The following is a 15,593-nucleotide window of genomic DNA, read 5'->3' as shown; positions in this document are numbered from 1 at the left end:
CCCTAGGCCAGGGCTGAGAAGGGCAAAGAAGCCTGATCGTTGCAATCAATATGAAGAGACACGATGAATCTGGCAGTCACAAAACACAAAAAAAATTGCAGGCGAGACAGGAGGACGAAGCTAGGCAGAAATACGGTTTGGCACTTTACTTTAAAAGGTTGAAGTATTGAGCAACTCAGCTCATTCATCCTCAACAACAGCATCCACCAAACGTTTTGGTGACTTGTCCGATGACTGCGCCCTGCCGATTGCCAGAGACATCACGTGGCCTGAAAAACTTGAGCAAGAAGTGGATTCTGGAATGGGATTGGAACTACAGGATCCTGCTCAAGATCATTCTTCTGCAGCGGAAGTGAGGGAAGAAACCTCCCCCAAAGACATCGGGCGCGATTCTCCACTCCCACGCCGGTTGGGAGAATTGCCTGGGCCGCCGAAATTTCCGGGGCCGCCGGTCCGACGCCCTCCCGCGATTCTCCCGAGCGGCGGGAACGGGCCAGTCGAGTTTTGCGGGCCGCAGGCCGGAGAATCGCCGGAGATACCCAAAATGGCGATTCTCCGGCACCCCCGCGATTCTCAGGCCCGGATGGGCCGAGCGGCCAGGCCAAAACGGTGGGTTCCCCCCAGCGCCGTCCACACCTGGTCGCTAAAGTCGTGGGCGGTGCGTGAACACTGGGGGGGCGGCCTGTGGGGGGGGCGAGGGGGGATCCTGCACCAGGGGGTACCTTAAATGTGGGATGGCCCGCGATCGGTGCCCACCGATCGTCGGGCCGTCCTCTCTGAAGGAGGACCTCCTTCCTTCCGCCGCCCCGCAAGATCCGTCCCCATCTTCTTTCGGGCGGATGTGGACAGGACGGCAACCACGCATGCGCGGGTTGGCGCCGGCCAGCCCGCGCATGCGCAGATGACGTCCGTTATGCGGCGCCGGCCGCGTCGTCTAATCGGCGCCGCTTTTACGCGGGCGACAAGGCCTCGCGCGGGCAGATGACGCGGCCCCGATACTGGCCCATTGTCAGGGCCTGAATCGGTCGCGACCGGGGCCGTTCCGCGCCATCGTGAACCTTGACGGCGTTCACGACGGCGCGGCCACTTTGGCGTGGGGGTGGAGAATCGCGCCCATTGCCTTTTGGTCAAAATCTGTTCCACTGGGTATGAGTGAATATTTTGTAATAAATAGACCAGACAACATAGGTAACGTGGGAAGTTTGAGAAACGAGTTTGAGGTTCAAGGACAAAAGCTGTTTAGAGTACCATTTTATGAGGGTGAAGAGAAATGTCATGACGGAAAGGAGAAATAGGTTGATTTTTTTCAGAAATTGGCACCTGGGCGTGGACCTCAATTTTGGCCCAATGCCTGATTCTCCGCCCGATCACAGTTTGCGTTTGTGGCGTTGTGAGGTGGAGAATTTCATCCCTAGTGTCCATCACAGTTTTAAAATGTTGTCTAGCATATCATTCATTCGATTTCATCTTCATAAATCATTAATACGTTTTGGGTATGTCTCATGACAGGAATATATAGCAGCTCTCAATTTGTAATAATCATTCCTTCACTTTACAACCTCGCACATGCGGCATGGTTCAACAATTTCAGATTATGATCACTATTCATTTTTTCAGGCAGCAGTTGCTGGTAATGGCTCTATTGCTGCCATTTACACCTCCTCTAGGCCCATTTTGTGTTTGCTTATTGTCCCATTTCCATCCGTTTTTGGCTTGTGCAATCAGCCCTTTTGTCATTTAATCACTCCAACTCTCCACCTTATCAAATACATTCTTAACATTAGTTTTGCATCTCTTTGCTTGCTAAAAATTTGCTACATCTTTAACTTTTCCTAGATCAGATGAAAGATTGCAGGACTTCCCTTGTGGGATTTGAGGCTCTGACATCGAAACAAAAAGGACCTCCTGGGCCCACACTTGGAAGGAGCCAGGCCAATGGGCTATTTTTCCAGACCCGGCCTCCTAATTGGTTACCTCTGCACTTGCCCTCCAAGTCTGGGCGAATTGGAGGCTGTCCAGCACAATCAAAGGCAGGTGCTGAAGTGTGTGGGAGAGGGCGTGGGTGCCCCCATTCGCAGTTGCCGATCCCCCGCCCCCAACCCCAGTGGGGGGATATAAGGAGGGCTAAAAGACGTAGGACCATCAGGAAGGAGGAAAGCACCTGGCAGTTACATTGCTACAGTTCCAGGGTTTATGAGCAGGAGCGGGTTTGCCATTGAATGGAGCCTCTGGCTCCGATGGTGGCCTCCTTATGTGACAGGGGGTTGCTCAGTCCCTGGCAAAATGTTGGCGTGGCCTTTAAAATCATTCATAATTGGAGTAGTAAATATGCAAATTGGCTGCCCGCCTCTGTGGCACAGGCAATCAATTTGTTTCTTGGCTGCAGGAATTTTCCCATCAGTAGGACTGAATTAGGATGATGCCCCCCCATTGTCCCATTTCTCTCTCCACAGATGGGCCCCGAGCTGCTGAGCATCTCCAACATTTTCTCTTTGTATTTCATTTTAAGAGCCACATCCCTGGTTCAACGTAATTTTGTACATTTGCAAAATAATAAACAGGATACTCACTACACATACTCCAGATCCATCAAGGCACTGGTCAGAACGGCCATTGCAGTTACACGGTACACATTTACCCAGGAAAAGCCCCTTTGTATCTCGGTAATAGCCTGGTGAACAGTCCTGTCGAATAAGATTTTAAGAAGGGGGGGGGAGAAAAAAATCTAGGTTTTCAAATAATTCGTTCTTCCAAGTTTTGCACAGAATATAACATAATCATACACCTGAACCACAACGATAAATCAGCCATTTTATGCATTCAAGTTTCAATGTCAGCCACACTCCTGTAAACAAGTTAAAGACAGCATTCGATCTCTTCCATCCAATTCGCTGAGATGAAATGTTCCTCATCCATTTGTCAGAATCTTGTGCATCATTTCTTGCTGAATAAGATATCAGGGGTATGGAATCAAGGCAGATAATTGGAGCTAAGGTACAAACCAGCTCATGTCCTCACTGAATGATAGGGCAGACTCGAGGGGCTGAACGGCCTACTCTGTGGCATATTTTGCAGCTGAAAATCAGTTCAGTGCAAGGCAGCCCCTACTTTGTGATTGGCATAAAATCTGTCAAGGATGGTAACCAGAAACACTGCGCTTGTTCTGGTTTTGCGGGCAAGTACAGGAAGCTTTACTTGGCGCTTTGACATTGGCTCTATGGGACTTACTTGATGCTGGCAAATCAGGGTGGATTTTCCAATTTGTTGGTTGGGTGTGGAGCTCCATCTAGTTGGGATTGATGACCCTGACAGGATGATTTGTCCAGGAAAATGAATAGATAAATATTACACCAGACTCACTGACTGCCACATCACAGTGCAAACTCTGTGACTCAGTGTGAACATTTATCAAATCATCTTAGGTGCCAAAGGTGGACAATTGTTCCATTCTTCAGAACTGATATCCCTCACTCAGTAATCATAAAGCTGGCCTCTGCTCTTCCAAGGTATTGTTTTCAAAAAAACTTTTGAAAAAACTAATGGGGTTCACACTAAAATTCCAAATACCTCAAATTCAGCTCTTTTACGATGAATCTCATAGGTACTTATCCATAAGATATTTAAATGAAATGGCAAAAGAGCCAGGATCCAATCGATGAGGATTCAGAAACAAAATAATACTGATCATGGTAATAAACTTCAAGAGACTTTGAGCAGCTTATTCATTAATTATCAAATCCACATCATTGGTCATTTGTTAGCCCAATATATGGAACAAAGCTGCTATCTTGCTCAAGGACACAAGTCTGTAAAGTTGGGTGCACAGCACAAACTGCTAAGAATCTTACATCACAGAAGGTGACCTCTGTCCGTCATGCTCATGGCAGCTCTTTGAAATAACTTTTCAATTATTCCCACTCCGCTGCTCTTCCCCCAGAGCCCTGCAAATGCATCCTTGGCAAGATCGCAATCAATTATACATTTGGAAGAAAACATTTTGCAATGCACGGAATGTTTCCCTCTCTGGCTGATGCAGTTCGACACGTTCTCTGTACTATAATCGGGTTCACAATCCTCCAGATGAACTACATGATTGAAAAAACTAAAATTTGTTCCAGATTTGTAGAGTCCGGCTACACAACCCAAGTTTACCATCGATAACTGCAATTTTTAAAAAAGGTTAATACATGTTAATGAGCAATGCAGCCATGAGCAAGGAATCAACATTTCACTAAAGAGAAGCCAAAGGGACAAATCTGGTATACCTGACAGGAATCTCCCACATAATTAGCTGGACAGAGACAGATTTCCACATTGCTGGCTGCAATTCCCTCGCCAGCGTCAGAAGCTTGTTCAAGTATCACATTCCTCAGTGCGACATGCTCGGCCAATTGGGAATGAAGAGCTCGAATTTGTAGCCCATCCAGGTTGGCCAACACCATCATCATTTCCTCTCTGGATACAGGATTATGTGTTTGCACATGCCTGAAGTTACTCTGTGCGAAAAGAAGCCACATTCTACATATTAGCCGGTGAGTCTGAACTAGAGTTACAGGAAACAGAGTCGAATCACTGGATTGTGAAGCTGCTGTTATTTCTGAGTCAATTCTTTTCTCTGTACTTAAGCAATCCTTGATTGATGAATGCAGCCCAGGAGCTGCATTGTGTACTACCGCTCCTCTCTTCCATAAACCGTGAAGAATCCTCAAAGTGCACAGTTACGCTGTACAAATTTACAGTGGTCTGATTCCTGTCTGAAATGGAGTGAGATCCCCTTCTTCCAGGAATGCTCCACTTCACTTTGGGGCAGAGGGGCTCCATCTCTGAATTTCGGGATCACTGTACAAAGCAAACCCATTACAATTTGCTCTCCTGATGGGAACTTCCAGCCCTTCCCGCCAGCAGGATCTTCCGGTTTTGCCGAAGTTGACCCGTACCACTGGTTCTCCGGTGGTGAGGCGGGTGAGCCATGCAAATTGCCATTGACTTCGATGGGACTGGAATACATTGCGAGTGGCCTATGATGAGTTGCCTCCTCTAAGGGGGTAAACTGGCTGCGGGGGTGGTGGGCTTTGATACCACTTTATCTGAGTATTAATTATGAAAAGCAAATAAGGCATAATTGAGTTCAAACCTCCACCAATTGAAGCCGATTCATGTGCAGTTGTCCAGGTGCAGGATAGTCCTTTACTATGTACATGATGGTCATTTGGTTTCCCTGGTGAATAAGGAGGAATGGTCAAGTATTAAAACACTCACTGCAAAAAGAAACTGCTTACCAGTGATAGGTGGGCACATGATTCAGAATAAAGCACACTTCGAAATCTGCAGAGACGGCGGCCTACAACCTCCAACGTTGCTCGCGGAGAGACCTGGGCCGCGTCCTCCCATTCAGCTTACCTTCAAAATGACGTCAGGGCGAGCTTCAACTGGCAACGAGAGGATGTCTCCGCGTTGAACTTGAGATTGAAGCTGGTAAATTAAGTGCCCGCCATACGATGAAATCTTGAAGGAGAAATGTTTGTGTCAATTAATAGTGGAGATTTAACAGATGAAACATTGAACACTGTGAAAAATGGGTTTGTAAACAGAAACTGGGATGCTGCAAGAAAACAGTCACTAAACAATTCAATATAGCACGCTGCGTGTCCCCTTCCATTCTAAGCCACGAACGTACTACTGGCAATACTGGCTGGAGCACCTCAAATGGTCTAGGATGCATTTCAGAAACTGGCACCGGGCCCATTCCCTATGCCAATAAAGAGCATTATGGTTACCTCAGAGTCCTTTCCAACATACGATCGTGGCTGAACACACAAGTGTGCCATGTATGTACGGGCGGCATGATGGCACAGTGATAAGCTACCTCACAGTGCCAGGGGGCCGTGTTCGATTCCAGCCTTGAGCGACTGTCTGTGTGGAGTTTGCACCTTCTCCCCGTGCCTGCGTGGGTTTCCTCCAGGTGCTCCAGTTTCCACCCACAGTCCAAAGATGTGCAGGTTAGGTGGACTGACCACGTTAAATTGCCCCCTAGTGTCAAATCAGTGTGCAGGTTAACTGGGGTTACGGGAATAGGGATCTTAGTGAGTTTTTCTGATCTCGACCTAGGTAGGGTGCTCCTCTTTCAGACTCGATGTTCTGAACAGCCTCCTTCTACACATGTTGAAGCTAGTTTTGCCAAGCTTACAGCAACAACTCACCAAGGCTCCTTTGACAGTGTCTTTCAAACCTGTGACCTCTACCACCGAGAAGCACAAGGGTTGGAGGTGCGTGGAAACCTCACCACCTTCCCCTTCAAGACACATACTATCTTGAAGTAAGACCACCGTTAGCCATTACTCAACCCCTCCTGATCTGCACCACATTGCAGGACCCACAGTAGCTGGGTGCTGGTGTCCCTATTGTTCTACTGACGCCTACTTCATGACCAGAGAACTTGAGGCAGGACTGGCGCTCAAAGCAAGTCAGTCATTCGCTAATGATGCAAGAGGATCAATCTCGAGTTGCCCTCATATCTTTCAGGTTTTGGGGCTGGCATTCTCTGAATCAATTTCTGGGCCAAGGTTTCAGAACAGTAGCACTGGTTGAGATCTTCTGATAAAGCTATGCAGCCACTTGACAGCTTGGTTTTCAAAGCTGCTGGTGCATTGCAGGATCTGAGTAATCAATTCTTCAGCAACATCTTCACAGTAAGGAAGAGCTTGAGCAGAACAAGCACAGCCCCTGTTTAAATTATTTTTCCTTCAAACCCACAACGGAAAGGTTATACCAGTCTGGGGAACAGTTTTGTAAACCCTGGTCTGTAAAGAGGGCATCCATGCTCGTGGGCGCGAATGTGCCTTGATGTACCTGGTCTCCAAGGTAGGGAGATGGTGCCTGCCAGTACAGCTCCTGGTAGACTTCGGTCACATAACGAAGATCGACTTCAACCTCTCTCTCCTCAGCTTTGAGGGTGACTGGCAATTCCTGACGGTCTCCGCCCACCAATTTCCAGCCACTTAGAACAACAAACTGAAATTGAAAATGGCACAGGATGAAAGGTTGTTCAATCTGCAAACTTTCAGATTCATTGCTCGAAAACATGCTTGTGTTCTGAGTAGGACATTTACTTTCGACTGAATTGCCTCTAGATTTTGTTACAAAGAAAACCTGTTGTTCTTCCACTGTTACAAACGTGTACAGAGATTAGATTGGATACAGTGTGTGAGCCTACATTTAGTTCGGGACTCGGCTCTCCTCAATGATTCATATACCTCACACCACAAGAACAAATTACCGTCTTCTTTTAGAGACAGTAACCCAAAGGCACCTTCAAACGCACGCTGTGGCAGAAAGATTGGCAACCAGAGGACACAGATTTAAGTTGATTGGAAAAAGAACCAGAGGCTGCGTGAGGAAACCATTTAAAAAAAATCTTAGTGAGTTTTTCTAATCTCGAATGTGCCGCTCGAAAGGCTGGTGGAAGAAAATTCAACAATACCATTCAAACAAGAGCTGGATAAATATTTGAAGGAAAAAAAAAATACACGTCTGTGAGGAAAGATCAGGGAAACGGGATTAATGAGATGACTGTTCCAAAGAGCTGGCGCAGGCTCAATGGGCCAAATGGGCTCCTTCAGTGCTTTATCTTCCTATGAATAAAATTAGACAATTAGAAATAGAGGGACAGGGTGTGCCCAACACCAGGGGCGGGATTCTCCATTTCGCCGGTGCCCGGGGGTTTCCCGAAGGCCTGGGGCTGCCCCACAATGGGAAACCCCATCGACTGGCTGGCGTAACGGAGAATCCCGCCGGCGTGTTGAGGCTGAAAAGTGGCGGGGCGGAGAATCCCACCCCAGAGCTTTACACAACAGGAATTTGGGTCTTTAGGCCGTGTTGCAAATATGAGCACCGGAAAATCTTTTCTAGGGAAGTCCTTTAAATAAAAATCAGGTTTCAGGCGAATGTCTATAATTATTCCATTTTCTTCTATCATGACATGTCAATGCGAAGGGATTAAACCAAAACTCATTGCTTTCAACAGTGGAGCTGTTGGAGGAGAATTTGACACCGTGTTGGCAATGTGCAACTCACCGCAGTTCTTCTCTTATCAGAGATTCGGCAGCGATCGGTAGCCCCAAAGCAGAAGCAGCTGGTACAACCTTTCGGATTGGCTGGATCCAAGTAGAACGTTCCCAGGCGGCAGGTGTCGCACTGAGGGCCTTCCACATTTTCCTGAATGCAGAAGTTCAGCAAAAGTTAAAAAGATCCAAGGGCGCCCACCTTGTCCTAACTTTTAGTCAGAGAGGCCTGTCATATTACCCAGCCCAGAGTGGTCCCCCGGACTTGTTCTGATCACTTCAAGGAAGCATTGTGGAAATTTCTGGTTTTTATTCCCCCCAATTGGCTTGGTTTTAAATCTGCTTTCTCACCTCCCCTAGATGGGGTGGGGAGTGTATATATTGTGCTGAATCATTGCTGCTTTGTAGGACTTTCCAGATGAACCACGACTGATGGGTCAATCCTTGCCCGCTTCTGTTATATGTTTCCACGTTCGTAACGAGACATGTTTTTAATCCCTCTATTGTTGCCACGTGTGCCTGACGGAAACTGTAGTATCACCTCTGCATGAACTTAGATACGGTGATGTTATCAATTTAAAACAAATCTCAAGGTCAAACATCACATCAGTATCCTTAGTCAAACAGTTACACATTTCCCCCTCGCTGTAACCCCTTGTATATTTTTGATTAAATAGTCAGCAGCGGTTGCGCATTCAAAGGAATCTAGTCCGATGAAACTTGCGAGTTTGACAGGTTATAGATGGTGAACTGCATGCTGAAGCAAAATGTGTCGATGGATGTACATCTGATGGTTTGGAGCCCTCAGTCAGCTTTCCCCCGCGAGGCAATCAGACCTATCAAGATATATGATACAGTGTATATTCAGTAATTTACATTCAAAGCAGACGTGGTTTTCCATCTGTGAGGACGTGATAAGTGCGCTCGCCCACTGAAATTCTGCTCGATGTGTCTTTCGTTTTGCAACCTACAGAAAATGAGTGGAAAAGTCCAATCCTGGCTGCAGCTCCAGCCACAGAAATCCATATTTAGTATCTGTACAGACCACGTGGAAAGCCCAATAGGCAGATTTTAATTTATTTTTTTAGATTTGATGCCTTTCCAACTTACTTCAGAAAATAGGCCACCGGTTCATTAAAATTTTCAGTGTCTCCATGAAGCAGGCTTGAAGATGTTTGAGAGGACATCATAACTAACCTGATCGCGATGTTTTAAAATGGTCGCTTTGCTTCAGTTTATCCATTGTAAAGTCATTTGTTTACCTCATGTTGCTCTGCTTTGATAGGACTGACCTTGCAATGACATCGCCCAGTGACAGAGTCACAGATGCTGCCTTCTGTTCCATCCCCATTACAATCACATGGCATACAATCAGGGTAGTGGTAGTATCCAGGGGCACAGCGATCACACTGACGTCCAGTGACATTAGGTTTGCATCTAAACAAAGAATCAGGTTAGGTGTTAACAAGGAGAGGATTTGGCCCATCACAATGCTCTCACCCAGGATTTAAAGCTTAGAACTTCAAGTAACAGAGTGAATCCTGCACTCTCAAACAGAGTCCCACTCAAAGCAAGCAAGAGTCCAGAGCATTGGAGTTCTAGTTAGGGCGGCACGGTGGCACAGTGTTTGCACCGCTGCCTCACAGCGTCAGGGACCCGGGTTCAATTCCGGCCTTGGGTCACTGTCTGTGTGGAGTTAGCAAGTCCTCCACATGTCTGCGTGGATTCCCTCCGGTTGCTCCAATTTCTTCCCACAGTCCAAACATGTGCAGGTTAGGTGGATTGGCCATGCTAAATTGTCCTTTAGTGTCCAAAGATGTGCAAGTTAGGTGGATTGGCCATGCTAAATTGTCCTTTAGTGTCCAAAGATGTGCAAGTTAGGTGGATTGGCCATGTTAAATTGTCCTTTTAGTGTCCAAAGATGTGCAAGTTAGGTGGATTGGCCTTGATCAATGAGCGCAGTTATGGGGTTAGGATGGGGGAGTGAGCCTAGGTTGGATGTTCTTTCAGAGGGTCAGTGCAGACTCGATGGGCTGAATGCCCTCCTTGTGCACTGTAGGGATTCTATGGACGCTGTAGCCCAGTGGTTATGGTAGTCGATTAGTAAGCCAGAAAACTGAACTAAAGAACCAAATCCATAGCATCGGTAGCAATAACTATGAAACTATTGGATTGTCTTATAAACTCAAATGGTTGGATTGGATTGGATTTGTTTATTGTCACGTGTACCGAGGTACAGTGAAAAGTATTTTTCTGTGAGCAGCTCAACAGATCATTAAGTACATGGGAAGAAAAGGGAATAAAAGAAAATACATAATAGGGCAACACAACATACACATTGTAACTGCATAAGCACTGGCATCGGGTGAATAATACAGGGTGTAGTGTTAATGAGGTTAGTCCATAAGAGGGTCATTTAGGAGTCTGGTGACAGTGGGGAAGAGGCTGTTTTTGAGTCTGTTCGTGCGTGTTCTCAGACTTCTGTATCTCCTGCCCGACGGAAGAAGTTGGAAGAGTGAGTAAGCCGGGTGGGAGGGATCTTTGATTATGCTGCCCGCTTTCCCCAGGCAGTGGGATGGAGTCAATGGATGGGAGGCAGGTTCGTGTGATGGACTGGGCGGTGTTCACGACTCTCTGAAGTTTCTTGTGATCCTGGGCCGAGCAGTTGCCATACCAGGCTGTGATGCAGCCCGATAGGATGCTTTCTATGGTGCATCTGTAAAAGTTGGTAAGAGTCAATGTGGACATGCCGAATTTCCTTAGTTTCCTGAGGAAGTATAGGCGCTGGTTCACCAATGTCCTGTAGGAAAGAAAACGACTTACCTGACCTGGCCGATTTGTTTCTCCTGATTCATAAGAGACTCTTAATTAAACTCCAAAATTGCCTATAAGCCACACTCATGTATTCAATAAGGTGGCTCACTAGCCTTATTAAGGGCAATAAATGTTGGATGGGTAATAAATGTTGCCTCGCCAGCAGCATCCACACCCCAGGAATGATTTTAAAATAAAAACTAATATTAAAATAAATGTTTCCTTTGAGCGTTACTCTGGTGGGAATCATTGCAATTAGCATCTCTTTAAAGCGCAGAGAGAAAAGCAGTGTCTTCTATTAACTGAGATTAGTCATTTACCTCAGGTGGGTGGGTAACTGGGTTGTTTTGAGGTGGGCGGGTGTGGAGAATTTTCTGCTTCTTTGCAGCATTTCAAATAAAGTTGGGAATTTCATGGGCGGGATTCTCCATTGGCCGTCGTGGAAATCGGGAAACTCGATTGGGCGGGGAAATCAGTTCTGATGGCAGAATTGCGGTGGGTGCCGATTTGATGGCAAATCGCAATTCTCATGACATGAGTCAATGCAACGCATGTACAGTAAACACCATTTGCACATCGTTAGGGGCCTGACCCGGTATTCTCCGGCGCGTCCGCGATTCTCCGTCTCCGATGGGCCGAGTTCACTTGTGCTTTTAAAAATGGTGAAACCGCGTTGTGGCTGCTGAGGGAGAGAGGGGGGTTCGGAAAGAGTCCAACATCGCCATAGGTTGGTGACAGATGTGCCGCTGGCCGGGGGGGGGTGGCTTCTGCCAGGGCCGGGGGGTGGGTCGGTGACCAGGAGATGGGCTGTGTGGTCGGGGTGGACGAGCGCTGAACACCATTGCCGCAACTGGCAAGGCTAAATGGATAGCCGTGCTCTCTTATAGATGTGTAATTCTCAATGATTGTTGCCCTCGAGGGGCTTTGCCAGACAGTAAATTGAAGAACCTGCCCTGTGTTTCTTTCCAAAATATTAACATGTCTTTTCCCATTTCAAATGCTAAAAATAGCCCAGTGTGAACTTAGTGCCACGGGTTGTATAGGAGTTCCCCCAGGACATTCCCCAGGGTGCCCTCTGGCCCCAGCTGATCCATCAGCTGTATCGGCGTGCTCCAGCATAACCAGTGCCATCTTGTTGGCTGGGATGGTGTGTGTGGCGATGGTAATGTGTATGTACGGCTGCAGCTTGTCAGCCTCCCGAGTGTTAATCACAGACCCATCGATCCCTGCACCGTTTTTCATCGAAATCGATTGTGTTCCACGTGCGCCGGTGCTAGCCCCTCCACAGTAACAGAATCGGTCCAGGTGTGGCGCCAGTTTTGATGTCATCAAAGTCCATGAATTCTGCCTTGGCGACAACACTGAAAGGGCTGGATTCTCCGATTTTGCGGCTAAGTGCCGACGTCGGCGTTTTACGACTCCAAAATTGGCGCCGAACCCTCACCAATTCCAAGACCGGTGAGGGGCTAGCAGCGGCGCCGGTTAAAACTCCCGGCTCCTGCGCCAAGAATGGGCGAGTCCGTGATCACACATGTGCATGGCGACGACCTGCAGCGGTTGCGCCATACAACATGGCGCCGGCCGCGCGTGGACCCATCCTGCCAGATACTGTGCCCTGGACCCACCCTCGCAAGCCCCGGAGCACCCCCCATCAGTCCCCACAGCCCTCGCTGAAGCCCCCCAGCCAGTGGCACAGCTCCCCCCCCCCCCCCCCCCCCAAATATGGCGGCGGTGGACATAGCCCACTGCTGCCACGCAAGGTTGACGAAAACTGAGAGCACAAGTGATCCACACCGTCGGGGGCTGGGTATCGGGGGAGCACCTTCAGGTGACCTCCCGAGGCCGTCCCGATGGCATAATCCCCGACTATGCCATCTTGGAGGGGGCGGAGCATCCAAAAACAGGCGCCGCCCCCGATTCAGATGTGAAAGGGATTCTCCGCCCGATCGCCAATTATGATATCGGCGCCGGCAAGCGGAGAATCCCGCCCTTAGTCTCAGAAACGGAGAATCCCGCCCCTTACATTTGATTGTGTAGCAAAATGGCAAAATCATTCCAAGTGAGTAGCTTTATGATTTTGCAGAGAAAAGCGATAACATTAAATGTCCTGCTGTGTCTTAGTTAAATCATTTACAGGCAGAGAGTCTGGAGGAGTGGTTCCCTGATGTTCACCAGCACTTGTTGCCAAGCTATGATGTCAAAAGATAAAGCATCATGTGAATACAATAAGAACAGACGATTGAATTAAAACAGACATTTATCTATAAACCTGTAAAAAGAGCTTTCTGTCACAACCAAATTCCTATGGTATGATGAAAATAATGATTTTGATCAAAAGAAACATGTTGACTGTCTGTGAGCTGGCTGACTGATCTCTAACTAATAATCTGTCCTGGTACCTTATCAACAGACACTGCACTAATCTCAGTTTACACACAGATAATATTGGCTCAGATTGAGGCATAATCATAGCACTGTGTAATGCTCACAAGATATCCATGCAGATGACTCACTGACTCTGACAACCTTAGCAAATTAGATTTTCATTTTAAAAGCTGCAAATAGTGGAAAACTATAATGTGCTATAAGCTTTACATCTGCAAATGCTTCCTGACTATAAAACATTGCATTGTTAACTATTTGTCACACTATCATTAGCCTTTTGACATCACATATATGGTCAGGCTTCTCTGGGTGCACCTGGTAGAAACGGGATTTGTGACAGGCAGCAGAATAGCACGTCGGGCCAAAAATCCGGATTTGCGCCAGACGTCATATAAAGTGAAAGTGTTCGCATCTGTACTTCTATACCCTTTAAGCAGTCACTCAGTATCTCAGAAATGTACATCCCTCATAATAAAGTGAAAGTGTTCACATCTTTACCTCTGTACCATTTAAACAGTCACTCAGTATCTCAGGAATACGCATCCCTCATAATAAAGTGAAAGTGTTCTCATCTGTACCCTTAAACCCTTTAAAACATCTGTCAGTATACTAATGGGGGCTGCCCCTGTACATTGAAGGAAGCACTTGAGAACAAAGAGGCAGACTCATAAAAATAACTGCGGTGAGGAAAATACCTGCTAACCTGAGTTAATAGATCTCTGCAGAGGTATATAGATAAACAATCTGAAGCTCCCCTTTGAAACTGCCTCAACCTGTCAATCAGAAAGCTTGGAGCAAGCAATAGTGCATGAACCGAAAAAGTGCAGATCAAAGCTTTCAGCCTTCTAGGCATACACTCAGACTTCTATACTTCAAAGGGCTGTGAAATTGAATGTGTGAAAACCGCTTCAAAGGTTTCCACCACTTTAAAGGGATATCTTCATATCACAGACATTTAAACTTGGCACACGGACAGACATTTTAAAGGGTTTAGGGGTATAGATGGGATCACTTTCAATATTATGAGAAAACTGACTGACAGTTTAAAGGGTTTGAAGACTGCAGATGAGGAGGGCAGTCAAATGCACCCCATCCCAGGAAAGATCCCTAACCTGAGCCCCTCCAGCTTGACTTCTGCCTCCCATGAAGGAGCCCCCTCTGCACCCTGGCAGCAATTGGTGGGAGGGCTGCTAGGTGCCAGGTTGGCACTGCCAAGGGGCAGGCTTGAAAAGGGGGGTGCTGAGGGGGAAGGGGGAGAAAAGAGGCTGAAGCAGGGGCCTGGGGCGCTTTAGCAGTTTTTTGCGATCGGGGCGCCTTTTAAAAACGGCGCTCCAATCTCAGAGGTACGGAACCTGTCAGAGAGATTAGAGCCGGCTCCTTTAAGCTGCATCATGAACCCCACTGTGCCATGGAATGGCACGGAAAAAAAGATTCAGCTAAAAAACATTTCCAAGTGCCATAGCATGGCAAGTCAGGGTTGCTGCCAGTGCCAGAGGGAGAATGACTCTGATTTGCCCGCTGGTTGGAGTACTTAGTCGCAGTTCTGGAGAATCGTGCCCTATATATTTTGAAATGATGAATTACGACTAGATTCTTCAATTCAGCAATCCTGTTTTCTTCTCCGTCAGGATCACATTTGGTCTCACACTCTCAGGTACAACAAGGCATGATGTCTGACTGTGCCTAAAATTAAATAAGAAAATGCCGGGAATGTACAGCTGCTGAGTCAGCATTTGAAATGGGAAAAGACACGTTAATATTTTGGAAAGAGGGGAGGAACTGGTTAAGGGGTTAGGGGGTATGCAGGCGGGCAAGGCCCCGGGACCGGATGGGTATCCCATAGAGTTTTATAGGAAATTCTCGGAGCTGCTGGGTCCGCTGTTGTTGAGGACTTTCAATGAGGCTAAGGAAAAGGGAACCCTTCCCCCGACGATGTCGCAGGCTCTGATCTTGCTTATCCTCAAGCGAGATAAGGACCCGTTGCAATGTGGCTCCGATATGCCGATTTCGCTCCTTAATGTGGATGCCAAGCTGTTGGCCAAGATTTTGCCCATTAGGATTGAGGACTGTGTCCCGGGAGTGATCAATGAGGATCTGACGGGGTTTGTGAGGGGCAGGCAGTTGAATACGAATGTGCGGAGGCTGCTGAATGTGATCATGATGCCCTCGGAAGGGGGGGATGTAGAAGTGGTAGCGGCAATGGACGCGGAGAAAGCCTTTGATCGGATGGAGTAGAAGTACCTGTGGGAAGTGTTAGGCAGATTTGCGTTTGGAGAGGCATTTATAGGGTGGGTCAAATTGTTGTGTCAGGCCCGGTAGCGAGTGTGTCGACAA

General features: G+C 47.4%; 1 protein-coding gene across 1 annotated transcript in view; it reads right to left on the bottom strand.

The window, feature by feature from the left end:
- lama5 (laminin, alpha 5) overlaps positions 1-15,593 on the bottom strand; it is a 377,969-nt gene that overhangs the window by 103,524 nt on the left and 258,852 nt on the right. Inside the window, exons 36-42 of the mRNA XM_072515083.1 lie at positions 9,353-9,497; positions 8,074-8,214; positions 6,850-7,011; positions 5,401-5,505; positions 5,135-5,218; positions 4,266-4,496; positions 2,571-2,684 (exon numbers count right to left, since the gene is read on the bottom strand). Coding sequence (XP_072371184.1) covers positions 2,571-2,684; positions 4,266-4,496; positions 5,135-5,218; positions 5,401-5,505; positions 6,850-7,011; positions 8,074-8,214; positions 9,353-9,497 — 982 coding nt within the window. The remainder of the gene's footprint in view (positions 1-2,570; positions 2,685-4,265; positions 4,497-5,134; positions 5,219-5,400; positions 5,506-6,849; positions 7,012-8,073; positions 8,215-9,352; positions 9,498-15,593) is intronic.

The sequence above is a fragment of the Scyliorhinus torazame genome, chromosome 8 (genome assembly GCF_047496885.1).
Source record: "Scyliorhinus torazame isolate Kashiwa2021f chromosome 8, sScyTor2.1, whole genome shotgun sequence".
NCBI lineage: Eukaryota > Metazoa > Chordata > Chondrichthyes > Carcharhiniformes > Scyliorhinidae > Scyliorhinus > Scyliorhinus torazame.
This window is presented reverse-complemented; position numbering and strand designations above follow the sequence as displayed.